The sequence below is a fragment of the Beauveria bassiana genome (assembly GCF_000280675.1).
Source record: "Beauveria bassiana ARSEF 2860 unplaced genomic scaffold BBA_S00002, whole genome shotgun sequence".
Classification (NCBI taxonomy): Eukaryota; Fungi; Ascomycota; class Sordariomycetes; order Hypocreales; family Cordycipitaceae; genus Beauveria; species Beauveria bassiana.
The window spans coordinates 1,492,420-1,512,667 of NW_007930837.1; the positions used below are offsets into that span (position 1 = coordinate 1,492,420).

General features: G+C 53.7%; 6 protein-coding genes across 6 annotated transcripts; 2 read left to right on the forward strand and 4 right to left on the reverse strand.

Annotated features, from left to right (window-relative positions):
• Positions 1-391: 391 nt before the first annotated feature.
• Positions 392-1,141, reverse strand: BBA_01093 (uncharacterized protein; the record flags this gene model as incomplete). The annotated part of the gene is made up of 1 exon (XM_008596190.1): positions 392-1,141. One exon carries the CDS (start codon positions 1,139-1,141, stop codon positions 392-394), a length of 750 nt encoding a protein of 249 aa, XP_008594412.1.
• A 4,714-nt stretch (positions 1,142-5,855) lies between these two features.
• Positions 5,856-7,493, reverse strand: BBA_01094 (DEAD/DEAH box helicase; the record flags this gene model as incomplete). The annotated part of the gene is made up of 1 exon (XM_008596191.1): positions 5,856-7,493. The coding sequence occupies one exon, from the start codon at positions 7,491-7,493 to the stop codon at positions 5,856-5,858; it is 1,638 nt and encodes a 545-aa protein (XP_008594413.1).
• A 3,499-nt stretch (positions 7,494-10,992) lies between these two features.
• On the forward strand, positions 10,993-12,768 carry BBA_01095 (MAP kinase kinase 1; the record flags this gene model as incomplete). Its single annotated transcript, XM_008596192.1, has 4 exons — positions 10,993-11,043; positions 11,093-11,845; positions 11,902-12,563; positions 12,618-12,768. 4 exons carry the CDS (start codon positions 10,993-10,995, stop codon positions 12,766-12,768), a joined length of 1,617 nt encoding a protein of 538 aa, XP_008594414.1.
• Positions 12,769-13,487: 719 nt separating this feature from the next.
• On the reverse strand, positions 13,488-15,655 carry BBA_01096 (tRNA pseudouridine synthase D; the record flags this gene model as incomplete). Its single annotated transcript, XM_008596193.1, has 2 exons — positions 13,488-15,473; positions 15,545-15,655. The coding sequence occupies 2 exons, from the start codon at positions 15,653-15,655 to the stop codon at positions 13,488-13,490; spliced, it is 2,097 nt and encodes a 698-aa protein (XP_008594415.1).
• A 2,192-nt stretch (positions 15,656-17,847) lies between these two features.
• On the forward strand, positions 17,848-18,427 carry BBA_01097 (ppic-type ppiase domain-containing protein; the record flags this gene model as incomplete). The annotated part of the gene is made up of 4 exons (XM_008596194.1): positions 17,848-17,964; positions 18,042-18,144; positions 18,222-18,358; positions 18,410-18,427. The coding sequence occupies 4 exons, from the start codon at positions 17,848-17,850 to the stop codon at positions 18,425-18,427; spliced, it is 375 nt and encodes a 124-aa protein (XP_008594416.1).
• Positions 18,428-18,713: 286 nt separating this feature from the next.
• On the reverse strand, positions 18,714-20,114 carry BBA_01098 (40S ribosomal S12 protein; the record flags this gene model as incomplete). Its single annotated transcript, XM_008596195.1, has 3 exons — positions 18,714-18,838; positions 18,920-19,232; positions 20,049-20,114. The coding sequence occupies 3 exons, from the start codon at positions 20,112-20,114 to the stop codon at positions 18,714-18,716; spliced, it is 504 nt and encodes a 167-aa protein (XP_008594417.1).
• Positions 20,115-20,248: the final 134 nt, after the last annotated feature.

Sequence of the window (20,248 nt, forward strand, 5' to 3'; positions counted from 1 at the left end):
AATAATTTTGAAATGTTTTTGATAATCTAAACGATTTGTCTATATGTTTTTCATGCAATCTTTGCTATCCGAGGAAGCCACGGCGGGCAAGCTCGTGCTGTTGCTGCAGTGCCACTCTTACCGCCATTGGCGGGAGCGGTCACTATTGTGTAACATAAAAAGTGTCCTATACAAGTAGAGTGGTGTATGCTCTGTATCCCAATGAATAAATCAAAAAAACGCCCAAAAATGGTTTCATGTAGAAATAAACTGTCCTCCCCCATGGTATCAAAGATGTTTGGTTTTGAAAAACGCCATACAAATGCCAAATGATGCTGCAACAAGTTTCGCTAATCGCTCAGAAGGAAGAAAGAGTAGTAGTAGTCGTAGTCGTCAAAAGTTTGTCATCGGTCTAGTACACCATGATGGCGGATACCAGGCCGGCTGCTGTGCGGCGGCTGTAGTACTCTTCTTCTTCTTCTTCTTCTTCTTGCTGCTTGGCGTGGGCGGCTTCAGGCAGATGTGCCTCGGTGGGCGAGGGTGGCATGGACTCGTCGTCGGATGAGTCCGAGTCTTGATGGTCGAGGAACAGTTCAGGCGGGGAGTTGCTGTGCGAGGGCGTGCGGACGAGCTCGAGCTGTGCATAATCCTCCTCATCGTCGTCCTCTTCGGCGTCGACCTGCTCGACAGTGACTGTCGGAACCGTTGTCATCTTGGTATCCTCCTCGTCATACTCAAAGTCGGAATCAGAGTCCGAGTCGGACGAAGCCGCCTCGTACTCGTCCTCCTCGACGGCCTCTTCGACGATGCGGTCCGCCCACTGAATGTGGCGCTTATCAGAAGACTTGGTGGTGGTGGTGGTGTTGCGGACAGACTGGTTGAACCAGCGCTCCTGCTCGCGCTCCGCCTCGGCGAGCTCAGCCATGAGGGAGTCGAGGAGGTTGGCATGACCGACAAGCAGACGCAGGTCGTGATCGGACTGGGCAGCCTCGCGCGAGAGCTTGGCGCGGGCCTTGTGTGCCAGGTAGTAGGTCTGGGTGACGGACATTGTTTTGCGCGAGGGAGCGGCAAAGAGCGGGCGAGAGTGTGTGGTGGTTTTGATGGTAGCAGCGATAGGCTTGCTGTTGATGGGAGTTGATTGAAGAGTTGCGGCGGTAGACATGTTGAGAGAAGAAGAAGTGGAAATATGAAACACTATATATGGATGGTGTGTATTTATTTTTTTTCTTCTTCTCCTCTTCCTTGTTCCCTTGATGGGCGTGGTGGTGTCTTTTTTCTTTAAATGGTGAGTCAGGCCCGGTTGCGGGTCGCTAGTGGGTTTAGGCAGGGGTTGGTGTGGAAGAGGTGCCGTTGCGGTAGATGTATGAATAATGTGGCTGTGGTGTAGTCGAAAGCGGTCTCGATCTCGAAATGATGAAACTGATGGTTATTGTAAATGTTTGGTATGGTTCGTTGGTTGTGATAAAGATGTGAAGCAAGAAAAGTTCAGAAAGAGGTGTGGGCATCGGGATTCTTTTAATCTCGTCCGTCGTTGAGGGGGGGATCTTGGTCAAGGTCCGTCTTGCCGGGGGCCCGCGCCAAAGCCGGGCAGCGAGCCCTTCAAGGTGACCAGGGGACGAAGGAGAAAAAAAAACAAGCCCGCGGCGCTGAGGCGGAGTTTGGCATACGCGGACCCGAGCATAACGAAAGCTAGGGATCCACCCTATTAACCGGGCAGGGCCCAAGAGGACTCATCAGACAAAGTTGGGGTGGGGCTTTGAGTTGATTACAAGGCCCATGGACATTAGCAATCCCCGGCGGGCCGCTGACAGATGGACGGTACCAGTGAGTCTTCTCGGGCCCGACTGACTGGCTGCAAGCTTTCTCGTCGCTCGCTCTCGCTTTTTACTCGGGTTTTTTGGGTGGGCCGCCTGTGACCAAGCAACTCGCTTATGTACACCCTCGTGCTGCCAGGTACCCCCCCGGACAAAAGCAGCTGCCTGCAGCGCCCTAGCAGTCACTGGCAGTCAGTACAACATCGCCGTTATTACAGGGCGCGTATAGCTGTACCCGGGTCCCCTTCGGACTCTGGTCGGAGACGACAAATGACACGACATCACAAGACATATCAAGCCTGTGACTCCCTTTTTTCCCAAATCGACATTCTATCCACAGCCGTTTTGGGATTAACAAGAAACCTTCCAGCGAACTGCACCAATAATCCTCCGCTAATTAACTCCGACCATTGTGCAATCTCGCACTCTTCATGTCTCATCCTGCTGAGGAATCTCTCACTACTTGTGCCTGGCCTAACGCTAACTCAGGTAGCCCCTAACGCCGGCAGTGACTCAACGCACACCACAACGAAACTCTGTAACGCTGCTCGCAACCGTTTTAGGGCGTTTTAGTTGCTCTAGTGAATTTGTCGATTCATAAGCCATCCACCCACCGGCTTAGAAACCAATGTCCGCCTAGTTCCGCGCCCAAGTTTATTAATTTTTCAATTTGACTGCAAGTGTCCTAACTATGCTGGAATCATGCTCAATTTCGCAAAATCCACATTGGTCAAATTTCGTTTCGAGTCATTCATACCCTCCTCTGGCAGCAGGCAGTTTCAGTTCACCGTTCCGCCCGCCCTTTTTTCGACCAGCCGACAACCACCCAAGCCATTTACGCAACCATGCCTCGAAACGTATCCGCAAGTCGTAACTAGATGCACGCACGCATAACGTCAGCCCTACATGTACGTATTTGGCTGAGCCTGTTGCTCACCCGCGCAATCTATCCCAGTTGGGCCGCCGTGCGTGGCCTCACTTATTGCGACCGCACCACTACCCCCCCAAGTCCTCATTGTTGTGCACTCGTTACGCGTCATCGACAATACACACACATCAGGTTTAAGGCGCTGATGAGCCAGAGAGCGGCATGTGAGTAAGGCTTCAAGCCACAGTCGACTTGCACTGCTGGAGTCACGGCGCCTACTAGTTATGATTCAACCTCGCATCCCTCTACTCCATACGTGCCCGATGCAGTTGCTTTTTCCCCATGCGTGCATGCGTTGTTGTGCATGCACTGCCCAGAATGCTTGATTATTATCCCCCCCCTCGTCTCCTTGTGAGCGGTGATCGTCGACTCGTCCGACGATCGTGCATCGACGTCTCTTGCCTCGTCGCGATGTAAGGCTGAGCGGAACACACAAAAGTGTAAAATGTGTCATTCCGTCTTGTATCTTCCAGTTGATGTTTCTTTTTTTCTTTTCTTCACTTATTTTTTTTCCCCCTTTTTCTTTTTTGGTCGAGCGCTTTTCGACATGTCCGTTCCGCCCATGACTGTTCTTCCCCAAGTCCACTGTCAACAATCGAAGCTCTACGAAATACAAGGAAAGAAAAAGAAATCCGCCGTTAAAGCCCGTCTAGTGATGCCCCTTCAGGTTTAGCGTCGGTCATCTCCTCGGTACCGAGTCCGCAGGCCTTTTTAACTATTTATTTAGTCGCAAAGCTTCATGAGCGGACAAGACAAAAAGCGTGTTAATAAGCAGTTCTGACAAAAGCTTGTTGCTAGTTAGCGTCCAGCGTCCGTCCAGCCACCAGCCTTGCGAAGAAATGCCCGAGGGCCGACGGCGTTAAAATTTAAATGAACAAGACGATGCGCTACCGAAAAGGGTTTTTGCTCACTAATAAAAAAAAATTAACAAAGAAATACTGCTACCGGCCGTCGGCGCCGTTTGGGAAGTCGAGGGCGTTTACAGAGAAAATAAGCGAAACAGAAACGATTTTTCTGTCTCAAAATATCGTGATGATTGTACTACTCAATTGTTGCAATTGAGTTCTCTCTCTTTCTCTCTTTTGGCGACATCCGGTACCGCGTTGCCGTCTCCATTCCTTGCAAGTAGCAGCCACTTGAACTTGTGAAGCCGAACAGTACCAATTCTACACACCATTCCCAAAATGGTCACCTGGTTCTGCGTCGCCGAGACTATACATCCAGCGCCGATTTATTCTCTCTGCTTGCGCTTTTACCCTAGCCTTCCCCGATTTGCCTAATTAGCAAAGAAGCGTCTTCTGTTTAGGCCATAGCGAGTATCGGGCGCCTTTGTTATATTTTCCATGTCCCAATTCGTTGCTAGGCCGCCGTCATATTCACAGCCACCTCCAAATCGCATCGCGTGCATCGCGATCTAGCACACCTTTACGAACACATCGGCTGGCTTCGATTTTACACGACTTTCCCAAATCAAAAGTCCGCGCATGCCTTGCATTGTTTTGCGGTATCGATTTCAAGATGCTACGCCGTACCAATTCTCCATACTGCGTTTAAAACGCCGTTTCTGCCTTCTCGAACCATGGGTGGCGCCACCTCTCAATGTCCGGAGCGCACACTTGCAGGTCACTTCTTAACACACTCGAAACTTGATCTGTAATATCGCGCCATTTGCAAAGGCGAGGAAATCGCCGTCTGTTGGGCAAAAGATGGACACAGCCAAAAGCATTACGACTCTACTTCCAGTAGCCTACTCGTCTCGTCGCCGTCAATTGGCGCCGTCTTTCGGACCGGCCCCAAAAAAAACCTCCACGGGCTTTTTTCTTCTCATCCTCCTGCCTTTCCTCAACTCTCCGGTCCGGCAAGCCACTTATGCCCACTAGACGGGCAAGACGGGCACGAGGCTGGACAGGGCTGCAGGAAGCAATCGGGTAATCATCCTGGTCACGACGCACGAGACCCAGCTTCAGTCCCTTGTTTTTTTCTTCCCCGATACCCGATGGTGTGGGAAGAGGGGGGGGAGGGTAACGAATGTGCGTTTCCGCCGTAATAGCCGGATTGCTGGGGCAAAGAGAAAAATAAATACGCGGGAACAAAAGGATGGAAGGAAAGAAGAAAGCGGATCCCGTCGGCGGCCGTGTAATCGCCGTGGACCGTCACACCCGTTGCTCCCGAGGGCGCGACTTTGGCCACGTTGTGGAGCTCCGGCTGCGGACCCCAACTGGTCACCAGACAGGATGGAAAATGGAGCAAAGATGAAAAAAAAAAAAAATACATGACGAGATTTGAAACAAGAAGGAGAAAGGGTCAAGAAGAAAGTCCGATCGCGGATTGTTCATGATGATTGGTACGCCATGGTCAAATGATGCTCGTCCGCATCGACATCACGGGGTCTCGCTGTACAACAGTCAAGGAGTTCAGACTAAGCGGACATGTCTTCAAAGTTTAGAACAAGGGAAAAGACTCTTGCAAACTTGACCCCAAGCAACGGTTGCACTCACAACGCCTAGAAAGCTTGTCGATCCTCTCGGTCATCCGAGTGTCACCCCCGGATTAGCAAGACAACTCGCTCCGCACCCTCACGCCAACCAGATCTGCGCGTGACCAGCGTCTGGCACAGTCGCGGCTATGGCTGTCCGATTCTGCTGATAAATAGGTGCCGGCACCTCGCCTTGGCCACGGGCCCGTTGCAAGTCGCGCCGCAGCCACATAACCTAGTTGGCTGTCCCGCTGACAAAGCGGAAAACGCGCGCATGTAAACGCAGTCATTAATGACCAAGCCTGTAGCTGTTGACGAGACCGAGCAACTTGCCTTGGCTGCTGAAGATGCCAAGTTGTTTGCGGAAGTGGTGCTGTCTCGTTTCGTTGCGTGCGACATCGTTATGGAACGGCCGGCCTCCTACTTGTCAAGTGAGTAATCGGGAAAAGTGATGACTCGGAGCCTGTTTAACCTGTCATGACATGAGAAATCACATTGTAGAGACATGTTCACTCTCGCTTCTGTTTAATCTGCGCTGAGCCAGATGTTGTAATTGAATCTAGAAGAATATCAAACTGAATACGCCGTGCCACTATGCGATACTGTGCAATTCTGTGCAAAATCAAATATCCACGACCAAGGAAAACCCATTGCGCATCTACACCGCGCGCAGCTTCTGCTTTGTCCTCTTCCTCTTGCCGCCAACCTCCTTGTTCTCCTCCACCTCGAGCAGAGCCTCGCGCTTCTTCTCGCTAACCGTCTTGAGCGCGTCGCGCAGCACGCGCGTCTCCAGGTTGACGCCCTCCTCGGCCCACGCCTCCATGTCGCGGCCCACGCGCTTCTCAATGGCGAGCACGAGCTCGACGTCGCGCTGGCCGACAAACGTCACGGCCTCGCCCGCGCGGCCCGCGCGCGCGGTACGGCCGACGCGGTGAATGTAGTCGTCCGGATCGCGCGGGACGTCGTAGTTGATGACGAGGCTGACCTCGGGGATGTCGAGACCACGCGCGGCGACGTCGGTGGCGATGAGGATGCGCGCGGCGGACGCGCGGAAGCGCGCCAGGTTGTCGATGCGCTGGCGCTGCGGCAGCTTCGAGTGCAGCGACGTGACGCGGTGGTCGAGCAGCCGCAGCATGTGGTGCAGGAAATCCGCCGTCGCGGTGCGGTTGCAGAAGAGAATGACCGTCTTGCCGACATTGGCCTCGGTCAGGAGCAGGACGTGCAGGTAGTGCTCCTTGTGGGTGACGGGGACCTGGAGGTGGTACTGGCTAAGCGTCGCCGGCACCGCGAGCGTCTGCGTGTCCACCTCGCACACAAACACGGGCTGCTTGCCCGGCTTCCGCGGCATGGCCTCGAGCGCGCGGACCTCGGGCGTCATGGTCGCGGTGAAGAGCAGCGTCTGGCGCTCCGTCGGCGGCGGCAGCACCGACAGGCACTCCTCGACGTCGGGCAGCATGCTCCCGGGCCCCGCCGCGTGCAGCAGCCGGTCCGCCTCATCCAAGACGATGAAGCGCACGCGTCGCAGACCGCAGACGGTGTCCTCGCCCGACGTGCGCACGTGGTCCGCGAGTCGACCCGGCGTCGCGATGATGATGTGCGGCCGCTGCTTGAGCGCAATGGCCTGCGGCCGCATGTCGGCGCCGCCCGTGATGAGCACCACCTTGAGGCTCTGCGGCGCGGCGACGGCGCGGAACTGCTCGTATATTTGCAGCGCCAGCTCGCGCGTCGGCGTCAGCACCACGCCAAACACGGCTGACGGATCCTCTGCCCACTTCTGCAGCATCGGCACCGCAAAGGCGACCGTCTTGCCGGAACCCGTCCGGCTGCCACCAATGCAGTCCCGTCCGCGGAGAATTTCCGGCACGCAGCCCTTTTGGATGCCCGTCGGCCGCCGGATGGCCATGTTGGCGAGCGACTGCACGAGCCACGGTCGGACGCCGAGGGCCGCGAACGTGGTGTTGGGATCGGTGGGCGCCAGAACCTGGGTCTGGACGGCCTCGACAGCTGGCTTGGCCGCCGGCGCAGTGGCTGCACCCTTCTTCTTGATACGGGATGGTGCCGCAAATGAAGCGAGTATAGGCTTCATGGCTTGTTTGGGACCATCTTGCCCGTCCTCGTCGCTCTCGACCTGGACGCCGCCGTCCTCTTCCTCGTCGCTCGAGTTGTTGTCTTTCGTTCGACGTCGCTTGCGGGCTGCTGCATTGTCCAGGTAATCGGACTCGTCCGAGGATGCGGAGCCTGCAGATAGAGTCTCTGCAGTATCAAGGGTCGCTTTTGACTTTTTGGTGCCTGGCATGGCTGGGCAGATCTGCAGCTTGTCTTGTTGCGCATGCCGCATCAAGAATCGTCTGGAGATTTTTTTTTTACTGAGCCAACGGCTATCGATAGGCGGCCAGCCGCTTTCGCTTTGGTGGGGTCGGTAAAGCACGCGAGAATCGGACATCATGTCAGATGGTTGTGAATAAATGTCAAAAAGTACATGCTACTGTATGAGTATCAATTTAATTATTTTTTATTCAAAATTCTACGGGTATAGTTTGTAGCTGTTGTGTGGGCGAAATCGACCTCAGCTCGCAGCCAACCGAACTTCTCTCTACACCGCTGGTGGTATTAGTTGCTGTGGAAAGTCGAGAATGGCGTGAACGATGCTGCAATTCATGGCAATATTCTCATGTAGAGTTTCTGATTCAGAGTGGCCTAATGGACTGAATCGGGTCGCATCTTGCAAACCCTACGTAGAGAAAATCTTGAGGTATGCAGGATAATGTTGGCATCAGAGAGTGCTGCAAGTTACAGGACTAGCCAACCCACCAGAAGCAAAGTATGCCGACACTCCAGGCCAAGAGGTTGTACGAAGCAGCCATGGAGTGATTATAGGAGACACGAGTACGGGCAGCAACTTCGAAGAATTGCGCGGGCACAAGCAGGGCTACGGCCATGCGATAGATGTTCCTATCGGTCCTTCGGGTGACATGGCATATTGCTCTAAAAGGCTACGTTGTACCTGGGAGGCTACCATGCTGAAATTTTTTAAGTATGTGCCTTGTCCGGCTGCTTGAGGTTGTCTTAGAAGCGCCATTCTGCTCTACTCTGCCCCTTGTACGTGAAGAAATCAACTGCTGTTAGTTCGTCTTGATTCTTGAACGCTAGTGTCGAGTTTTTTCGTCGTTAAGATCAATCGATAGACTCACGCGGACAAGGCGATGCACTTTCCGACAGCCGTCGTGTTACTCAGTGCACTGTCTTATCTTTGCGCCGCCGACTGGCTTGAACTCTATCAGCGATGCACTCACAGGGACACATGCGAAGGACTTGGGTATTTCCATACAAATGATGGCGAGTGGGAGGTAAGCGGCAATGACGGGTGCCATCGCACCAAGGTGCCGAATCTGAACGAATTTTGCATCGACTGGCGTCTGGGGCGGGCGCACTTTCGATTCCGGGGACAGGGGGGCAAGAGATGCATGTTTCAGACAAGAACTGAGCGTTGGAAGAAATGCGCCTTCAAATATTGCTGGAAGCATACTTTCGAAGAGATAGGCTGCTACTGGTTCATGTCCGACAACAGGCATGAGGATAACGGTGCATTGCCCTTTACCATGGAAAAGCCCGAGAGGGGATGAGAAACGTCGAACAGGCATCTTGCAGAGGCATGTTGAGTACAGATATACGAGTATAGCATAGAGAAATAGTAGCTCTGGTTTGCTAAGACGGAGCTGGCCAACTTTAATGATTCCTGAAATCAGTGTACAGGTCCAACAGGAAATTGCAGACGGCAAAGGGCATCGAAGAGCGGGCGTTTGTGCCGGCTATAACGGCACAGGGTTCGGGTTTGGGTCGAATGCAGTGACGAGGATTGCAAATGCCATGGGCCATGACCGTATGCCTGCGGGATTGATCATGGCGGTGTCCTGTGACGAGGTGCGTGAAGGAGGGTCGCACGCTTGTGACAAGTCCCGCCTGGCAAGTTGGCAAGCAAGCAGAAGGTCTCGGATATGCGTTTGGCAAAAAGTGACGATCCCCACCACCTCCCTGAGAGGGGGCGAGCTTGTTGGGGAAGGAGCGTGGGTTGATCCGGAGGAGAGTTGTTTGTGAAGCCGGTGGCCGGGAGGAAAGCAAGAAAGGATGCTGCGACTGCGGCAGGGAAGCACCTGTGAGCCGTGGTGGTGAGGATCGTAGTAATAGCTGTTTGGCGAAGGTTGGTACGTCGAGATTCCGTCCCGCCGATCAGTACGCCACGCGGAAGAGAGATGGCCCTCGGCCTGAGAAGTGATTGGATCTGGATAAATGGGGGTGGTCAAGGTCGTTTGGCGTTTGTATCTTTTTCATCAATGGCACTCCGAATCGCTAGCTGTTGAGAGGAGGAGAAACGAGCCGAAAAGGTAAACGAGCGAGGAGAGCCAGATACGTCAATGGCGCTTTCCGATCCAGCTGTTGATACCGTGGGCTGCTGGACCTACCTACGCGCTGAATGTTGGGCGGTTATGTGATCAACGCACCACTGAAACGGCATTGTTAGGCGCTGGGAACAGGATGGTGGAGGCCCTCAAGCCAAGCCTCGAAGGCGGAGCGTTTTGGGGGCGTTGAGGAGCAGCGTGCCTGAGCTCTCCACTGACAAGGGGGAACCTTGGGTAAAAGAGAAGAGCATCGGACGAGGCGCGGCAAGCCGAAAGCGTCCTGACCTTGCATTTTGTGCCCTACTACTTACGTAGAGCGTCGTGACTTGGAGATCTACCGCTTACAAAAGGACGAGACGAACAAGTAAGTAAAGAGTAAAGGCGACTGTAACGGTTCACTGCCGTTAAAGTGCGCAGATATACAAAGGTTCCATGTGCTGCTTAATGGCACAGAGGCCCCCACCCAACGTTGGGAACTTTGTACCTTCAAGTGCAGGAGTGCCTACCTAATATTACCTTCTTGAGCCCGCCAATCTTTGCTGTCTGGCTCAAGATTTCCTTGCTCCCCTTTGCTTGCCTGTTCTGTCTTGCCTTTGCTTGCGTGCTGCGTGCGCAGTTTCAGCGCTTAAATACCTTGGAATCAATTAGATGCCCGGCCACCGCCAGATGCCGATTCCAAAGCCGCCAGGCTGGCCTGCAAACACTGGTCCACCACTGTGATGTGACTGGATGAGACCCGCCTGCATTCGAGGTACTTGAGTCGACAGCCTGTATGTACCTTTCCAGACGTACCCCCATTGCCCCAGTCTGCATCATCGGCGGCCCAACTCCCTCTGCTCTCAGCCATTTCTCACTGTGGACAAGTCTTGAATCTTCAGTAACGCTTCTCTGCTCTCCGACCGCCCGCGCCACCACCACCACCACCCTTTTGCTCGCGACCCAACCTGCTGAATCAACCCCCCCCCCAGATCCCCCTTTCGCCTTCAGCCGCCTTTGCCAGCTTTCCTCATCACTCATCATTCGTTTCTATCGTCATCTTGCAATACTGATTCGACCTCTTGCGAATTATTCAAGCTGCTGCTGACTAGACCACATCTCTGTTTCCCCTCACACAGCTTCGGAGACTCTACGACCTCACGACCCGACCAGCACTTTGTCTCGTGATTATCACATCGTCCAAACAAAGACGGCACTCGACTGCTACCTCTATTTTTCACTGCAATACGCAGCAGCTTCGACACTGCTTCCAAAACGCCAGCACTCACGTCTTTCGCGGCAGAGAGGCCTTTACCATTCTGCCAGGGCCTCTTTGCCCGTTGCATCGCCTCCGCCCCGAGCTATTCAGCGCCATCATAGCAACTTTGTCTCCTTGTCCTACTCAGGCCAAGATTAGCCATCATGGCTGATGCCGGAGCCTCCCAGACACACGGCCCAGGGTCCTCCCAACAGGTACTGCCCCTCACTGTTCAGCGCCTTCATGTCCACTGACTTGGAACAGCCTCCAATGACGCCCGCCGCACCTCAGATTCCCGCTCCAGCAACACCTGGACAGGTTCCCCTCATGAATGCACCCGCGCCTCTCCTTCGTCCTGCCCTGCCCGGCAGTCGCCCCGGCGGCTCTCGAACCCCGCGACTCGGCCTCGCCATCCCGCCCTCCCCCAGCGTCAAACCTGTCTCTCAAGGTGGTCAACCGGCTCCCAACCGACCACCCCTTCCAACCATGAATCTCGCTACACCCATGGGCAGCTACGTTACACCCTACGAACAAACCCCGAGGTCCAACAACTGCGCTCAGCCTGGACAATCTGCAGGTGCCGGCAGCGAAAGTAGTGCCGCTCACTCGAGGTCCGGTAGCTTTGGTCCACTAGATGGCAGGAACAGCAACCCTACGTCTGCCGGTTCTCAGTTCTCCGCCCTCTCCTTTGCGTCGCAGCTATCACAGTTTGGTATTCCTGTTGGCCGTGCCCAGGGTACTCCCGATCCCATCTCCGCAGTCGGCTCCATGTACTCGGAAAGAAGCGAAGGCGGCGCCAACATGGAGAGAGAAGGCAGTTTGCAAGGCCTTGAGGCTTTCGATAAACTCAGCCTCGAGAAGGCTAGGGCTGCAGACGTCGAAGATCTCGATGACGAAGGCTGGAGAATCGCCAGCATGGAAAGACGCATAGTCGAAATTGGAAATCTCGGTGAAGGTGCCGGCGGCGCAGTCACGAGGTGCATGCTGAAGGGCGGTAAAACCGTGTTCGCTCTAAAGGTACTTCATTGTCACTTACCAATGGTGGTCACCTCAAGGCTAACATTCTTATCCAGGTCATTACCACAAATCCGGATCCCGATGTCAAGAAGCAGATCGTCCGCGAGTTGGGTTTCAACAAAGAATGCGCTTCGGACCACATCTGCCGCTACTTTGGTGCATTTGTCGACCCTTCAACTGCCACAATCTCCATTGCCATGGAGTTCTGTGAGGGCGGCTCACTAGACAGCATTTACAAAGAGGTTAAGCGTCTCGGCGGACGAACAGGAGAAAAGGTTCTTGGCAAGATTGCCGAAGGTGTCCTTGGCGGTCTGACGTACTTGCACACACGTCGCATCATCCACCGCGATATCAAGCCCTCAAATATCCTTTTGTGCCGCGACGGCTCTGTCAAGCTTTGCGACTTTGGTGTGTCTGGCGATTTTGGCACCAAAGGTGAAGCCAACACCTTCATCGGCACCAGCTACTACATGGCACCAGAGCGTATTACGGGGCAATCATACACCATTACATCGGACGTCTGGTCAACCGGTGTGACCTTGCTCGAAGTTGCTCAGCACCGTTTCCCATTTCCGGCAGATGGCACTGAGATGCAGCCACGTGCTGGTCTGATTGACTTGCTCACCTACATCGTGCGACAGCCCGTGCCAAAGCTCAAAGATGAGCCTGAGATGGATGTCTACTGGAGTGACAACTTCAAGTACTTCATTGAGTGCTGGTACGTATTTCTCTTGCCGCAGTTGCCCTCCTTTCTTTGCTGACCTTTGTTTAGCCTGGAAAAACAACCTAATCGCCGTGCAAGCCCCTGGAAAATGCTGGAGCACCCCTGGATGGTTGAGATGAAGCCAAAGAGGGTCAATATGGTCAAGTACTTGTCCTTTGTCTGGGGCTGGGACAATGAAGCCCCATCTCATGCTGCCTAAATTCCACCTACTTGCAGGTGACTGCAAAGCAGTAGCTGTGAAAGCCTCTCTCGCCTGTCGGCCGCCTCAAATTGATGGCATGTGGCCCAGGGCCAGCTCTACATGAGCACTTGCCAGCGATCTCGAACGTTGTGCAGTATCTACTTTCAAGCTAAAAAGCTTGGATAGAGAAGAACACCTTATACATATACACACGGATAATACTACGTTCACGTCGAAAAAATTAAACATCTTCAGTTGCATCAGTCGGAGCATACACACAGCAGTTCAAAAACGCAAATTCAGCCTGGAGAATCATGACAGAAACGAAGAAAATGGGGGGAAGTGTGCTGTTTCACTTCTATTATGGCTGCCACTCCTTCCTTTTCTCTCGCATTTTGGGGTCATGAGGAATCACAGCATTATTCCATTGCAGTTATCGATTATACGCGCACACACTACAGTTTGGGGATTCTTTATCTTGTTTGGGAATAATTCGGGATACCTTTGAAAAGAATATTATGGCATAGTCATGCTGGCATAATCGTTTTCAGTTGTTTTTCTCCTCTATTTTAGTTACGTATCTCGGCGTTATCTTGGAATATCAAACATTCACAGATACAGCTTGGCGCATTTGGGTCCTCTTGTGAAACACATGTGTCATATCCCTCCCCCATATATCCACGACATATAATAGTTGTTCCTTTTATTACCCATCGCATCTTGATATCCAACACATATCACGACTCTTCTTGCATGTCGCCCATCAGCTCTCTAAGCGTCACGGTGGCGTAGGCACTGCGTCCCAGCTGAAACTTGACAATGGCCGCAATCTTTTCCTCGGCCGACTCTGCGGCCTCGCCCTCCTCGACCTTGGTCTTTTTCGCCGCAGGCCCCTCGTCGCTCGTCTTCTCCGCCGCCGCTTTGAGAACGTCGAGATCCGTCGGGTGCATCTGCTCCTTGTCGTCGGTGTATGTCCGGAACTCGATGCTCGGCGGCGCCAGAAAGCGGTTCATGACCTTGCGGTACCGCCCGGGCAGGCTAAACTCGCGGCGCATGCGCATCATCTTGCGTGGGTCCAGACTGCCATTCTCGGCGCGACCCATGAATTCCGCGTAAAACGCGCCGATGTCGTTTTCAGGGTACACGACCTGGTAACCGGGCGTGGGCAGGACAACGTCGTGGATGGTGTAGCGCCCGCTGGCAGCCTCCTCAGCGGTAAGAGGGCGCGCGCGGACAGGCGCGCCGTCATCGTCATCGGCGACGGGGTTGATGATGTCGTCGCCGTCCTGATCCTTGCCGCCATGGAGCGGCGTGGCGTCGTCGTCGGCAATGACGAGGTCGCCGGCGACCACCGAGGAACCGTGCCTCTCCCAGCGCATGCTCGCCGCGTGGTTCCACACGTGCGACTGGTAGGCGTGCAGGTACATGGAGCGCAGCCCGCGCGTGATGTGCGTCAGCGAGCCGACAAAGTCGCGTATCGACGAGGCGCCGCCGCGCGTGAGGTGCCGCGTCACGCACACCTCGGCGGCGAAGCGGCGCGGCATCATGCTGGCCGCCTTTTGGGGGTCCTTGCCGGTGCGGAACAGCATGCACGCGTGGTGACGCGCGAGCTCCTCCATGTTGGTCTTGCTGCTTCCGTCTTGTTGGTCGGCGGCGGCGGCGGCGGCCGTCTCGTATTTGGCGGCGAGCTCGGGGTCGTAGGTGAGGAGCGCATGCACGGCCTCCTCGTACTTATCGCCGAGGATGAGCTTGCCAATTTCATGCGTGCCAATGCGATGTGTGCCGAAGCGCTGGTGGCCAAAGTAGTTGATCCAGCCGTGCGCGGCCATGTGTTCGAGGGCCGTCCCCACGTTGCTCTTCAACAGCTCCAATTGCTCAGCGAGGGGCTTTGCCGAGTCGCCGCCGCTCTCGTCCACGACCTTGCAGTTCTTGAGCGTAATGACAAACTCGTTGCCGAGGAGCTGGCCGAGATGGATGCCCTCGTCGCGGTACTCGTAGTTGCCAGTCGTTATACCCCAGAGGTTGCCATTGAGGCCGGCAAGGCTGCGCTGGTGCGTGTAGCGGATGGAGCAGCGCTGCGCCGTCGACGCGCGCCGGTCTTTGGTACCGGCGTAGCCGATCGACTGCGGCTTGGACCGAATCATGCGCGCAATCTGCGTCACGGCGTCCATGGTGTCGCGGTTGTCCTTGTATAGCGTAAAGTGCAGGTACTCGGCGGCGGGCCGGTTGTCTTTGCGCTCCCGGTTGTTGTCGCGTTGTTGGGCGCCGCCTCGGTTGCGCTTCTTGCCGCGCGGCCTGTCACGGATCGCCGTCGCCACGATGCCGCCGCTGCTGTCGGTGGAGGTGTCAATTCGGGACTGGAAGATGCGGCGCACCTCTTGGTGTATTTGGCCGCGCGTGTGCTTTTCGTCAATCGGGTCCGACGAGATGGGCTTGACGCGCTGCTCTGGGTCTGCTGTTTGCGCCTCACGAAACATGTCCACAAGCTCTTGCGCAAATTTCTCTCCAGCGAGGTCTGTCAGAATCTTGACATCTTCCGGTGCTACCTCGATCACCTTGGCAGGCGGCTTCGGCTTTTCGCTCTCCTCTTCAGCCGGCTTGGTCTCTGCGGGCTTGGCTTCGGATTCTTCCTTATCCGTGACACCTTCGGCTTTCTTCTGCTCCTCTGTGAGACCGATAGTTTTCAGATGAAACACCTCGCCGTCCAGTCCAATCTCGTTGACCTGGAAATCGGAAAATCCAGTGTGGGTTAGCTCACCGGTGGATGCGCCAAAGGTCAGGCTACTCACCGAACTCTCATTTCTCCAGCCCAGGAGAAAGCCAGTGGAGTCGCGCGCTGCGTAATTCCAAGCAACTTGTCGCGCGAAGGCGCACCACGTGCGTGGTATCTCGCAGGCTCAGCCATGTTTGTTGCAATCGAGACAAACGTGAGCCGTTAAAAGAGCTGATGTAGAAGTCTCTGCGCATCTTGATCAACACTGGATTGGGAACTGGGTCCACCCTTTCTGCCGGCAGAATGTGAGCAGTCAGGTCCATTACGGTAAGCGGTGTATACTTCTGTTAATGTTTGGTAGGCGGTGACAGGCGCATACAGGGTATCTTCGTTCTCTCATGCATCTCGAAAACCAAATGGTGAGAGACCTACAGTGCAAGGAAAAATTGTCAAGAAAGATTTCTTGGAAGTAAGAAGCATGTGTATTATTTGGCGCTGTGTGCTGAGTGGTACTGTGGCACGCAATGTTGGATAAGACTAGTCTGTGATGTCCATTTTCCCAATTACCTATGCTCCTTCCTTATAAGTGAAGCTCCCACGGTCTGGACTAAGCCAGTTGTTCGCTCGACTACAATTCCAGACAGACAACACAAAATCAGAATGGAATATCGACATCGTCAATATCAGAGCCTTTCGGTTGATGGCAGTGATGATTCAGATCATGAAGTGAAGACGTTTCCAGTTTCGCCAGGTACGGGGCGTCCTTGGAAAGAGAGGACTTGCTGACAATGCGACAAGAAATCTTTGGGGCAACTCAAGTGTCCGGACTTGCAAGTCTGACGAACCCACTCAATCGATACCAGTTCAATAACTCGAACATTTTGAAGCTATGCGATGCAGTTCGGTCGCAGTTGCAAGAGAATCACACTCTTGGTCCGCGTGCAGAGGAAGTGCTTCAACTACTGAGCGCCATGACAAATGACGAGTCAGATGGAAGATACTCTGTCAATATGGGCACCATTAGTGCTTGCCGTTTGGACAAGCTACTCTCTGATATTCTATTGCCCGACAACGGCTGCTCTCCGGAAGAGGTAGCGTTGGCATACAACCTACAGAGGAATTGGAGATTACGCTTCCGGCAGGAGTACTTTGACCTTGACAAAAAAAGACTGGAGAAGTTTGCTACTGAATACGGACAATTGCGAGATATAGCATTCACAGACACGCTCGTATTTGCCCACGGGCGCTGGCAAGCTATGCGCTGCGAAAGCTTGTCCGAAGTGGAGGGAGACCAGCAATTTGAGCCAGGACAGTAAGCATATCTCTCCCATTGTAGAGAATTACTTGAATGATCTCATAACATTATAGCTAGTGGCTGAACCTGGCCTGCGCGGCTCGCGATGGTGTCGTCGGCTCCGCTCATGCAACTTCCGCGAAGGGGAGGTATGGATTTGCAGCATTGCCACTAATGAGTGGAACCGAAACAGTAGACGTTGATAAGAATTTGATAAAATACACAAGAGACTCGACATTATCGGATGCCCCAGTCTCATTGATTTCCCAGGTCGGTGCCAGAACCCGATTGCTACGTGGTCATTGCCTGAAGAGTCAATTCGCTCCTAAGAGCGGAGTACGATATGATGGATTGTAAGATGACTAGAATATGATCAAATGCAAGCACTAATCTATGTGCTTAGACATATAATCCGTCAGTACGGACATAAACTCCAAGAAGAAACTGGAATCCACAGGGTGGTCATCACTTTGGAGAGAGTCCTGGGGCAGAAGCCAATGGAGGAACTCGTGCAGGTACCACGCCCCTCACAAATGGATGAGTGGTTAATTTTTGAGAAATATGAGGGTGAGATGGTCAAGAAGCGGCAGGGGAACGAAGCATTCACCGAGTGGAAAGTTGAAAAGGCACAAGAGAAAGCCGACCACTCCGAATGGGAGAGAGTAACACGAATGACGGCCGAATTAGCACAGAGGAAGCAAGCCAAGGTCAAGTTTGCGAAGGAACCGGTGAAAATACCGCAAGACCTGCAATCAGATGATTTGGACAGTTCCTAGTATGACTGATTCCAGAAGCACTGACTTACACTACGCCTTCTGGGCCAGCAGCTAGCTAGATTTGACAAGGACTATCTGCAATTAGAACGCTACAATTAGACAATAGATGACATTTTCAAGATGATTTTCGAAGTCGACAGAACTAATATAAAAATCTTGATTGAGAGCCATGTGTTCTCATCGTCGAAGTGAACATTCACACAGACCCGCTGCGAAGGTGCCTTTGGCCGGCCCACCACAAGAGTTGGCGACTACCCCGCGACTCCTTCAAATACCCGTACTTTGCAGCAAAGATTTCCCTCGAGCGCGAAAAAATGGGCAAGAATGACAAAAAGAGCAGCGACAAATCTGGGGGGAAAGCCAAGGGAGGCGACAAGGAGGCCGGAGGCAAGGCCAAGGGCGCGCAATTGATCAATGTCCGCCACATCTTGGTGAGTCTGCCGCGCCGCGTCGCCCGATGTCGACTGGATGCGAGAGGAGGCCGTGCTAACGTACAGTGGCTGCAAAGTGCGAAAAGCATGGCAAAAAAGAAGAAGCGCTCGCGAAGCTCAACGAGGGCGTCAAATTTGACGAGGTTGCGCGCAACTACTCAGAGGATAAGGCTCGCGCGGGTACGTCGAGGCTTTGATGGCAATTTTCATGATGAGGGCGGCTGCTGACACGCGACGTGGCTGTTGTTGCTACTTAGGTGGCGCTCTTGGCTGGAAGCCCAAGGGAAGCTTTGATCCCAAGTTTGAAGAGGTTGCTTTTGCCTTGGAGCCCAGCACGACGAATAATCCCAAGATTGGCGAGGCCAAAACCGAGTTTGGCTACCACATCATCATGGTCAGTACGAATACAATGCAGCTTAGACGGCGGCATCTAATCCATGAACAGGTTGAAGGTCGCAAATAGGCATGACTATACTCCACGTACATCAAGACAAAAGCGAGTCATCACACACAATATACAACCTCAGATTTTTTAAACACTTTTTTTTGGTCGTCTTTCCTCATGGGCGACAATACGTCATCATCATGAGAACAGGAAATCATTATGCCAATGAAGCGGCTTAGAGTACAAACCGCCGTTCAATTCCAGCGGTCTCAGACCGGAGCCCGCAGTCTCTATACCCTCCTCAAAATACATCGTAACGCCTGTCCAAAAGCCTTTTTTGGGTGTTTTTCTTGTCACTTTTCGCTTACTCCGCAGACTGGAAGTAGTTCATGATGACGGAGCGCTCCTGCGACTCCTCACCCCAGTCCTTGACTACGACGCAAGAGCAGTTGACAACCTTGCGGGCGTTACCCTCGCGGTCGAGAACGCCTAGGGTGGACTTTGTTAGTAAATTGAGTCGACGGGCGGGGTTGCTTGGGAGCACCGGGCATCGAGGGGAATAAAACGTACAGAGACCGGCCCACTCGCCGAGCTGCTTGCCGTCCTGAACCTTGATCAGAGGGATCTTGTGCTCAGAGCAGAGAGCAGCGACGAGCTTCTTGTAGGCATCCTCCTCGCAGTTCTCGTTGAGAACGCACATGTGGGCCTGGCGGCGGTCGAGAGCCTTGGAAGACTCGCGGAGACCGCGGGCAAGGCCGTCGTGCATGAGAGCCAGCTTCAGGACACCCTTGAGGGCATCCTGAACGGACATTTGACCCTTGGGGGCATCGCCGGACACTTCGACCTCCTCGACGACCTCGGGAGCGTTGTCTTCTACGTCCGACTAGTAGTCTCTGTCAGTGTCTTTTGATCCCAGGATCAATGTATTGCCAAGTTCGACCGTCATTCAAAGATTTCCCGACCAATCGATTATCGCAGTGATGTAGAAGCGGACGAGTAGGCATCGCGCAGCCTTTTCCCATGGTGTGTCGAATTATTGATATTTGTTCCATCTGTTGCCGGTGCGCGCGCTCATCACTCCAATCGGTTCGTCGGGAAATTCGAATGGCGGTCGGTATCAAGACTTACCATCTTGATAGTATTTGTTCTCGTCGGGCGATCCTCGAAGATTTATTGAATGTTTGGGGGGGAGAGGAAAGGAGGAAAGAAGAGGGAAGAATGAATGTAGGTTGAATTTTGCTGGGACTGTCGTGCGTCCAACGCTGCCTGTCGATAGTGGGGCTTGGGCATACCACTTCCCTCTTTGCTAAGCGACTGTGCTGAGGGAAAACCGCCTTGCCAAAGTGCGTTACCCTTAGGGCAATTTTTTGCGCACGGACCACCAGGGCACACCACCCACTTTTCTTTTTGCACTGGACCGGATGGCTGCTGGATGCATCCTGGTCAGAATTCGTCCTTGAAGCCCTTTTTTTCTTCCCAATCCCCTTACAGACTTTTTCGTCTACATCAAGAGGTATGTGAAGCAGCAACAGCACAGTGCTGATCCCCGCTCGACGGGCGATTCGACATCGATATACCAACAACGAACAACGGGACGATGCCTCTTCTTGGTGGCGGGAAAGGCAAATTTCAGACCGACGCGCCTCCGTGAAGCGATGGGAAAACAACGCCATTGAAAGATGCACTGTTGCGACTCTACATCGTGAAGCGTGGCGGAGGCGAACAGACGTCTGGCGATGCGCCTCTCCTCGTCGGAAACTCCCATGGGCGGCTGAACCCTCGTCGACTTGGTCGATTCGAATCGCTCGAGGGCACTCTTCCTTGCTCATGCGCCGCAACGTCGAGGCTAATATGAAAACTTGGTAGATACCTCATTTCCACTTCCCGACTTGAGAATCT